Source organism: Corvus brachyrhynchos, unplaced genomic scaffold (assembly GCF_000691975.1).
Source record: "Corvus brachyrhynchos isolate BGI_N302 unplaced genomic scaffold, ASM69197v1 scaffold26, whole genome shotgun sequence".
In the NCBI taxonomy this organism is placed as follows: domain Eukaryota; kingdom Metazoa; phylum Chordata; class Aves; order Passeriformes; family Corvidae; genus Corvus; species Corvus brachyrhynchos.
In genome coordinates, this window is record NW_008239324.1 from 10886211 (window position 1) to 10896227 (window position 10017).

The window sequence follows — 10017 nt, forward strand, 5'->3', positions numbered from 1 at the left end:
TTTCGCCGCCCAGGCTGCCTAATGGCCAGGGTGCCCGCGCTGCACAGCGATTCAGTGCCGCTGGCCCGCGCCAGGCCAGAGCACGGCACCTCCTCACCCCGCAGCTGCCCCGCCGGCAAGGGAGGGGCTCTGCTGCATCCTCTGGGATTGATTGCAAAAATGCAGTGGAGCAATGTGCTCCAAATGGTTTTTGTAGCAGGTCATGGGCTTAGGCAGCAATGGCGATGAGGAAATGTCGACTGTACAGCAGACGTAGTCTTCATCTGGTGTGAGCATCTGCAGATTTGCCATCCCCTTGGAGCAGTTACAGCGTGTTCTCAGACCTGGGTTTTACTTCCACCCTTGGATTGTTTTTAATGAAAACCAGCGGTGGAGTGGTGCCAGGCAGATGAGGGGTCAAAGTGGTTCTCTACAGGCTTTGTTTTTGGAGGGGGTGTCCATCACTGTCCTCCTATCCTGGTTCCAGCCCCTTGCTCCTTCACAGCCAAATGGGAAAAAATGCTGGGGAAGCTGCTTCTTTTCTTACATTATAAATTTTTCCCTTTGATTACTTATTTACTGGGAAATGAATTGCATAAACAGAATAGTTACATGCAGTTTTCATTTTATTTCCCTGTGTTCATTCCAATTTCTATTTATTTCTACCATAATTAGAGCACATGGCCCATTTAATTCTACCAAATTTATGATCTAATGGACAGGAGAAGGTTCTCTGTGAACACAGTATATTAATGCTTTGTTGCACTGAATCACAGTGTTTCAAAGTTCATTAAAAGCACAGTTAACTCGTGGATGTGAACATCTGAATAAAGAAAAGAAATTCTCCTTTATTGCCTCGATTTGCTGCAGTAGAGTAGAATTATACTGGTCTGGGAAGCTATAGTGTGGGATGTACATGTTGTTGTCAGCAACGAGCATCAGATTGTCTTACATGATCTCTCAAATTAGGACTATTGTAGTTATTCCATAAGGGAAAATTTTTGCTTTATTAAATCAAGTTGAAGAGAGAAGTTTTAACTAACAGTAAAGACAATGCCATCTTGATTTTTGCTGTTCAAATCTCCTATTTGCTGTTGTCATAACGTGTTGGTACATGACAGTGTTAACGTGTACTTTTACATTGCCATTAATATAGTTATAATTAGAAATGCAGCTGATACAGTAAATGGGTTTAATACAGCATTATTAATTATACTGCGTCCTCGCCAGGAGGCTGCTGGTGTTGGCTCTCTTAGAGGCTTAGAGACTCATTGTAATATGTATTAAATGCACATTGCTGCAGCAGAAATAGCTTTATGGAGAAGCATATTCCCACTCTAAAATGGGCAGGATGGCAGCACAAGTGCTACTAAACACCCTATCAACATATTTAAAACTATCCTGCACACGCACCCGAACTTGGGAACAATGAGCGACGTGCTCTGCCACCGCAGTTCAGCTGGGTCTGCACAACCCACTAATCCTCACTATCAGGCAGTAAATTATGTACCTCCAAATTTATACAAATGCCTGCCTTTGACATCAGTGGGCACCACCCAGGTTTCACCTTCAGGATTCAGATAATCAGCTCTCATTCCTACTGGCTTCCCTCAAGACCAGTATGGAAATAAGTATGTGTCTGCCAGGGATCAAATGCTTTTGGAGACAAAAGTAGGTACTGAAAACATTACAGGATACTATCATCTCCCCATGATACTTTTACACAAAGCGCTCTGTTCCTCTTTTGGCCTGACATAGTTTCAGCCTGACAGAATCCAGCAGGCCTGCTTGTTTTAAACAAGAGCACATCCTATTATTTTTTGGAGAAATGAAGTGTAAAATTAATGCTTATTATTTTGAGCTCAGAAAAAAAAGGCAAGAAACCCAAGATTCTTGTTTGCCGTGCATTGCTCGTTTAGTCCTGTAATCAACTGATCCCTCCACAGATACACTTATGAAGACATGGGAGAAGATCTAGCATAACAAACTGTAAAAATCTGCATTTTATTTTACAAATGAGAGGGGCTGCATAATTCACTTGAGTTATGTAGGTCTCTCGTAGATGCTTGTCGTGCTAGAAAAAAAAAAGGCGAATAAGAATGAGGGAAAGGATGATATGTTTGCTGTTGCTAGTGCCCAGCACCACGCATTTGACTGTCACACCGCATTGTCAAAAAGCCTCCTTGCATGTACCTATATGATCTTATATAATTCAAGGAAGTTATTGTCCAAAGGTGACTGAGTATCCCTATGCATGTGCTGTGTTTCTGTGTAAAATAATATACTGTAAAATGCCATAGAGGAGAGAGTGATTATAGCAGCTATTCTATCTATATCTTTGGGCATTTTCATATTTTGAATACACATGCATGAAAAGAGAAACGTTTGTCATGCTAACCATGGTACTTTTTCCCCCTTTTTTTCTTTCTGGATGGTTTTATAGACACAAGAAATACATAATGGACTCCTGTGGGAGTGGAATAAAAACCCCCACCGGTGAGGAGAAGGCCTTATAATTCAGAAGTGGATTTGCAAATCAAAAGGTCTTGCCTCGAGTGGGATAAATTTCCAGATCTGCAGGAACCCATTATGTTTTATTATTTTTCATTCTAGTTTTAGTTTGTTTGTTATGGGTTTAACTATTTAAAATACTGCAGGGATCAGCCAAGAAAATACACAATCTCTGTTGCCTAATTAAACATACCAAGCCTGTAAGAATATACTTTAACTGAAATGCTGAGCATTGTTTGTTTTTGGTTTTTTTTTTTAGTTTTACTCAAATTATAGATATTTCTGCTGGAAAAGGAGCAGCTGTCTAGTCATCAGTATGCGTCTATCTGTATTTATGAACACATGTGCTCACACAGGACCATAGGCTGTACATGAATCACTCTTTTCCAAATACCCAGTATGTAGAGGGTAGAAAATTAATGTCAAACATGATTTCTCTGATTTATTCGTAGAAGGCATTTGTTCCTTTCCCCCCAGTTCCTGCTTTGTCCTCTGTGGGTTTATTGCAGCATTTGGTTGCTGTACACAGCGGTGTGGCTGGGCACGCTCAGCATGAGGCTCATGTCCCTTCCCCACTTCTTCTCCCCTGTGGAGTAGGTTGCAAAATTCACACAAAGCCAGAACTTTTCAGGCAAGGGTCTGATGGGAGAATCCAGCCTGAGGCCACAGTAAGGGGAGAGGGCCTGGCATGGAAACCTATGCATTAGAGAGGGCAGCATGCCCGCCCGTGGAGGCTGCACAAGCAGAGCATTGCAAACCTCGTGGCGTCCTAGAAATATCCCAGTCCCTGGTTGTGGCTCCTTGGGGAATTCATAGAGCTGCTGCCATGGAGCTACCAGCCCTTTCATCTTTCTGTTCCTGGCTCTTTCCTTTTCTCTTTTTATCTCCTTCCCAACCCACCTGTTTACTTCTCCCCATGCCGCTTCCCCCTTCCCCACCCAGCTCCGGTGCCAGCACTCACCGTGAGCACCCACTGCCACATGGGTTTCAGAGCCCACCTGGCCTCGAGGCAGCATGGGCAGCTCTCCACTGTCCAAGCCTTGTGCAGGGGCTTTGGGATCCTGATAGTACCAAATGCTTCATAGGAAGCAATACCTTCCTTCTGTTTAGCCCTTTAAAGATAGAAAAAGCTAATTTGAAGCATCTGTAAGACTGTGCTTCTGAGGACTCACATTCTTCATAAGATCCAAATGTATTTGGCAAGAATTAGTTAAAGGAGTAATATAGTTGTTTCTTAGCAATCTTGGAACTGAAAATTAATAGTCATTGATATTTGAGGATGTAAAAATAAAGCTGAGTGTAGAACAAAAGAAAGAATTTATGTAGTTTTTAAAATATGTTTTCATGAGAATTTCATGTGTTGCCACAGTGAAGGAAAGACACATTTTCAGGAAGTATTTGCAGAAACCAGCCACAGTGTTAAAAATTTTAGGTGGTTTCTGATTTTTTTAAATTGTGTATTATGTTTCCTAAAATTCTGACTCTCTCCCTCCCTTCAAGAAAACCAAAGGATTGTTTAGTTTTATGTGTGAAAATTGCTTTAACATGGCTTCAGTACCTCAAAAAAAGGCTCAGCTGCACCCAGAACCACAGACTTCAGTGAACAGAGAAGCATATAATCTTACAAAAGTGGTAGGCTTGAACCAAGAGCAAAAATTATTGTTACTTCACTGAGTTCAGTTAGAATATAGAGGCATTTAAAATGGACCCTGTGTATTCAATACTTAAGATATATGACAAGGAAATTACACTTTCAAATTACATTTAAATACCTTCAGTGGTCTCTCTTCGCCTTGTAAAAAGCCAAGAGATACAAAAATTTACACAGACACTCTGCTCTCAGCTCCTGCTATTCTCCAACAGTTCCTTCCTCTCCTGTATGTTTGCAGTATACTCTGAGGTGAAGACATCACTTCAGTCTTCTGTCAGTGTTGGTGGTTGAATTCACACTATTAAAGTAATTTTAGATGCTGTTTGACTCTTTAATAATCTGTACCCAGAGCAGGGCTGCTCCCCCTTTGCGGCAGGGTTGTGCCGCGTTGTCGGGAGCCTGGGAGCCCCGCGTGGGTTCCCGGCGGATCAGGCGCGGAGCCGCTTTCAGCGCAGCCGAAATGTGGGGGGGCTGCACCCCTGAACGCCAGCAGCTTGTCCTGCTCTGGGGCTGGGGCAGGGGCAGGGGCTGGGGCAGTGGCTGTGGGTCCGGGGGGCCCTGTGTGCCAGCACAGGCGTTCCCCACCAACCGCTGCTGCCTCCCCGACGCTAATCTGCTGTGTCACTAACAAGTTGTATCATTTGAACCTTGCAGAGGAAGGCATCAATCATGAGTGCAAGCTGTGTAACCAGATGTTTGACTCTCCGGCAAAGCTCCTGTGTCACCTGATTGAGCACAGCTTTGAGGGGATGGGAGGCACATTCAAATGCCCTGTTTGTTTCACAGGTAAGACAGGGAGGCCAAGACAAGCCTCAGCGTGCATGGCTAGATCCAGAAATGACACTCAGGGGATTTGTAAAATACTGTATTCCTTTCCCTGGGAAAAAGAAATACTGTGCTTGGAAACATTCAAATATCCTCTGTCCGAAGCTGGGGCTTGCTCTGACGAGCAGCTCTGTGGTGTTTGACACCAAGCAGCACTGCCACATGCAGCGGGCTCTGCATGGCCCCCACAATTCCAAACATTTACATTATGCCTTGTGGCTCAAAGGTGCTATGTGTTTCCAAGTGTGGGACTTGCAAAGGATGGACTGTCTCTTGCAAGCCCTTATTCACCTGAGCAAGGACTCTCTAAAGACCAGGTGGTTCATGGTCTGCTCACAGTGCTGAGTAAAGGAGAGTAAAGGTTTGATATGACCAAATTGTACAGCTCTATGATTTTGCCAGCTGCTGTCTCAGAGGTTTCTTCAAGCCCAGTTTTCTTATGGTGGCACATTTCTAACTCCTGTCTGAAAGCCTCCTAGGTATTCCTTCTGTGTAGATCATTTAAGCTGTCTCATCAGTGTAAATGATCATGGGTGATCTTGCTTTTCCAGGTTCTGCAGGGTGCATGAAAAGGCTACCTTTTATACTGTCTTCAACACAGTAGTTAACATTTACATTTCCAATCTGTTTGCGAGATAAGGATCATGTAGATACCGCTGTGGACCTGTTGTCAGAAAAGGGGAATGGTAGCACCTGCAATTCCTTGAACTTTGATGGGAATAAGGTGAACCTGTGTTCTTTAGGGTTAGGCCCACGATTTGAGAAACTGGTTATTGTGCAAGCTGGGAGGTAATTTATCCTTTCTGCAACATGCTGTAAAAAAATTCTGGGTGCATGTGTTAAATTCTGCAGAAGGAAGAAGCCATTTTCATGTACAGATTCATGTAAAGTGAGACAAAAATGAAATCAGAAATATTTTTTAACCAGCTAAAGGTGTGGTTCAATATGTTCCACTTCAAAATTTCCCTTGATGAAGTCAGCATAATTGTCAATCCAGAATCATAATGCAGATGCCGTGATATTTGTGATGTTAAACAATAACCTTTTTCTTATTGAATGGACAACCTATTTTAAAGATCTAAAAATTGTGGCAAGCCTGCCCTTTCAGATTCACATTTCTGCCAGAAATGCTGTTCTGGGCATTTCATACCAGCCATCAAGGCCTCTCCTGGCCCAGTTGTCCTGCATTAAAAATGCATCTGATGCACCTGCCATGGGCCCAGTTCTTCCCGCGGGAGCAGTGACGTCCTCTCTTTGGTCTGATGACTGAGTTCTTCCAGTTACGTGTGGGCAGTGTTAGCTTTATGTGAAATATCAAAAATCCGTACAGGATGTAGAGTCTTTTAGAAGTAAGCTGACTGTCAGCCTGAAGACTCTAAATTGACTACTTGTAAGGAAATTCTGCCGAACCAAGTGTATCAGCACTTCTCTAGCAGATATCCTTGGACCTGTTACAATTGCAAAGACTCTGAAGTGCAGTTCAAGACGAGGTGCCTTATATGAAGCAATCTTAACTAACTGTACTGTGTTGTTTCAGTTTTTGTACAGGCAAACAAACTGCAGCAGCACATCTTTGCAGTCCATGGGCAGGAAGACAAAATTTATGACTGTTCCCAGTGCCCACAGAAGTTCTTCTTTCAAACAGAGCTTCAGGTATGTTTACAACAGGAGTAAAAACAAAGCTAAAGCTGTTGATTTCTCTGTGCAACCATCACCCTTGTGCAGCATTTAGAAAAGGTGCCTAACCTTGGTATGGTCTCTTCTGCCCTTAAACAGTCTCTCAGTCTCCTCCTGCGTCCCTGGGTGCCTGGAGGAGAAAAGGGTCTCTGAGCATGGCTGGAATAAATAAATAAATAAGACAAGACAGATATCATGATTTATGAGTATTTCTCTTGACAGTAGTGTTGCTACGTTCTTACATGTCTACGTCAAACACCTTGTAAATAATTTCTTTTCCTCTATTAATAATTTAGGGACTGATTAACATACAAAGACTCAGCAAATGGTAGCTGCCCCATCCCTTTCTGTGCTGCTAAATCATAAGTAAAGGAATTTTCCCTACTGAGGTATGAGAGCAAAGCATGGATGCAGCTCGACATGATGCTCAAGCAGAGGCTCCTCCAAGGCAGTAGCACATTGCCAGGCTGTGGCTCTGCACACCAGGCCTTACACACTACTTTCCCTGGCAGCGCTGGGGGCTGCAGCCACAGCAGCTGTAGCCTCCACAGAGCCAGTGCTTGGCCCACACCCATTCCCAGGGCACACATCCTTCTGGAGGGGCTGGACCCTGACCTGGGCATGCTGCTGCTCGGGGCCCTGGCCCCAGAGGCCTCCTTGGAACCATGGCAGTGAGGCTGGGGGTTAAATCCCACCAATACCCTAAATAGTGCTAAACCCACAGACACTGAACCTCCGTGGTGTGTGTGCATGGTACCTTTTGGGCAATGGAACACCAGAGCCTGCCCTGCCACAGAGCTTGTGGGGAGTTGCCTACCTTGGCTGGCCTGCTCACACCTATCTCACCTGTGCAGCAGGGCCACCAAAATCACCACTCCCGTCCCCTGGGAAAGGCAGTCCTTTTATAGAAGGGTACCATATGCCCATTTGAATCTATTAGCTTTATAAACCATAATTTACTTAAACTTTAGAGGGTTTTTATTTATCTTACTGAATTCCCAAGCTGCTGCCTCTTGTGTTGTGCTGTCATGCTGTGGAAGGATGGCTGATCTTTTCACTTTGTTGATTTTATTTTTTTTTTCCTCCCAGGGGATCTCTTCTTTCTCTTGTTCTAGTGACCTGATTTGCATAAGTGTACAAAAGTTTTAACTATACCTTGTTAATATTTTAATAAAGTCAGCAGATTTTGGGTTTGTGTGTTCTCACTATGTACGTTTTATGAAGGCAGCAGTGGCTTGCAAAGACAGCTTTGATTATACCTCCCATATCTCCCTTAAAGTGGTGTTTGGTCAAAATGCCAGCACAATTAAAATGGGCACACTGGCTTCCTAGGCCACTGCATTAACCTTTAAAATCAGATGATCAAATAAAGAGAACCTGGTTAAATTATAGTCTAAGTGGCCTGTTTTTTGCAATTACCAATTTTAATTACATAGTGTTTCAATTCTGAAGTTTTGTGCATTGCACAATTGCTGCAAATGTCAGCTTTAATCATATAAATTAGGATTGTAATTTTTCAGGTTTTATGCAGGATTTTTCTGTACTCAAAATTTTTCTGCTTATAATAATTCATAATAATTACATGAGTCGTTTTGAATGATGTTGGGTGAATGAAAATTCAATACTTAACTGCACAGTTTTAGTCTTTATTTCAGTAGTGACTCAGAAATATGTGTTTACTTTATGCCAGGGAAATTACTAATGCAAATATTAGAGCCAAGGAGGACACAAAATGGGTGTATAAATCAGTTAGAAATGCTTAAGACTTTTGAACCAGTCTGCTTTGGCATGATTATCTCATTAGTTTCTGGTGTGTAAGCTGCCTGCTCTAAATCCTCACCTGTTGGTTATATTTTTGTTGAGTAATGAAGATTTAGCTTTATTTTAGTGAAGCAATTGTTCAACTGCTACTTAGGGTTAAATCTGCATAAACCTTTCTTTGTCTTTAGCTGTGCAATTATTCTTATGTGGGCAAGTCACCCTCCATCAAGGGGTTCTGCCTGATGAATTTGACTGTTCAGTTCCAAATTTGCTTTCCCACTGGCATGAAATAACTGGTATCAAAATTTGAACGTACGCGTTCTTTTCCTTCTTTGTATTTTTAAGTGAAACTACTGAAAACACTTGTAACAAAAATGAGCATTCAACTATTTCAAGAAGAAATTCAGAGTAGGGTGCTTGTCGAAAAGCAGGAAAAACAAGGAAGGTGGGGAAAATGACAGGCAGCAAAGGGAAAAGGTGACTTTCAGAGATGTCATGGGCTGGCATGAACTAGCCCTGCAGTTTTTTGAACAATTTTTAAAGAGGGTAAACATCATGTGTGCCATGTGATGAGAAACTGTAAATGCTGCTGTAAATGTACTTCTAGTGCCTGGTGCAGATACTGCTTTGGTAGCTTAATGCTCTGGAACTGATCAAACCCTCTTATGCTGCTGAACTAGTAGTTGTATTTTAATATAGGTTTATGCTTTGAAGTTTATACCATCTGATGGAGCTGTAAAAGCAAGGCTTAGGAACGCTCAGAGGAACTGAGCTTGCTTTATAAACGGTGGGAAATTTGGTGAGAATCTGGAGCAATGAGTCAGTGACGTTACTTTGATGATATTACCACAAGAAAAGAAAACAGAATGCTATTTAACTGCTTACATTATCTCACTGGAAATAAGGAAAGAAAACATGGTAAGATAAAGTATGAAATATAAAGGAAAGAGTATGTGTGATAACCCCACACACCCTTAGGGCAGAAGAGGAAAGGCTGGCAGCTCTGTGTTTTTCATATCCTCACTTTGTACAATTGAGAGCTATGAACATCATGAGATTCTCCTGGAAAAAGACTGAATTTGTACCTAATATATAAAACACCAAGGCTATGGCATTTCATTCCCCCTACTGAAACATGCTCACTGAAACAAGTGCAGAGGTGGAGGGTTGGGGTTTCCTTACATGTAGGGCAGAAGGAGCCCTTCCAAACAGATCCCCATCTCTAAGAACTGGGCTGGGAGCTGCTGGTCCAGCTCCTTGGAGGCAGCTGGAGCCATGGGCACTCAGATGTGGGAGATGAGCTTGCTCTCTGACAAGTGAAATTTTGATCTTTGCTATTTAAAATGTAGTAGGGAACCCTGCCAACCCTGAAGATGGGTCAGAAATGATGACACATAATGGGTGCTGAGAGTTATATTTGTGGTGTGATTCACAGCAAGGAGGGATCCCTCCTCAGTTGCTTGCATCAAGAATTGTATTAAGCAAATTGTGACTGAGGAGTGGTTTCCAGAGAAAACTTGAGGAGGATTTTTGTGCATACTCTTTTGCCACACTGCTTTTCCAAGGAGCCATCACATAACCGGTGAAGTATTTGTATTTAAAGGATTAATTCC

At 42.6% G+C, this 10017-nt stretch overlaps 1 protein-coding gene across 5 annotated transcripts in view; it reads left to right on the plus strand.

The window, feature by feature from the left end:
- ZNF423 (zinc finger protein 423) overlaps positions 1-10017 on the plus strand; it is a 187448-nt gene that overhangs the window by 159235 nt on the left and 18196 nt on the right. For all 5 annotated transcript variants that reach the window (XM_017740842.1, XM_008638799.2, XM_017740839.1 and 2 more), the window contains 2 exons: positions 4796-4927; positions 6504-6619. In XM_017740842.1, the coding sequence (XP_017596331.1) occupies positions 4796-4927; positions 6504-6619 (248 nt within the window). The remainder of the gene's footprint in view (positions 1-4795; positions 4928-6503; positions 6620-10017) is intronic.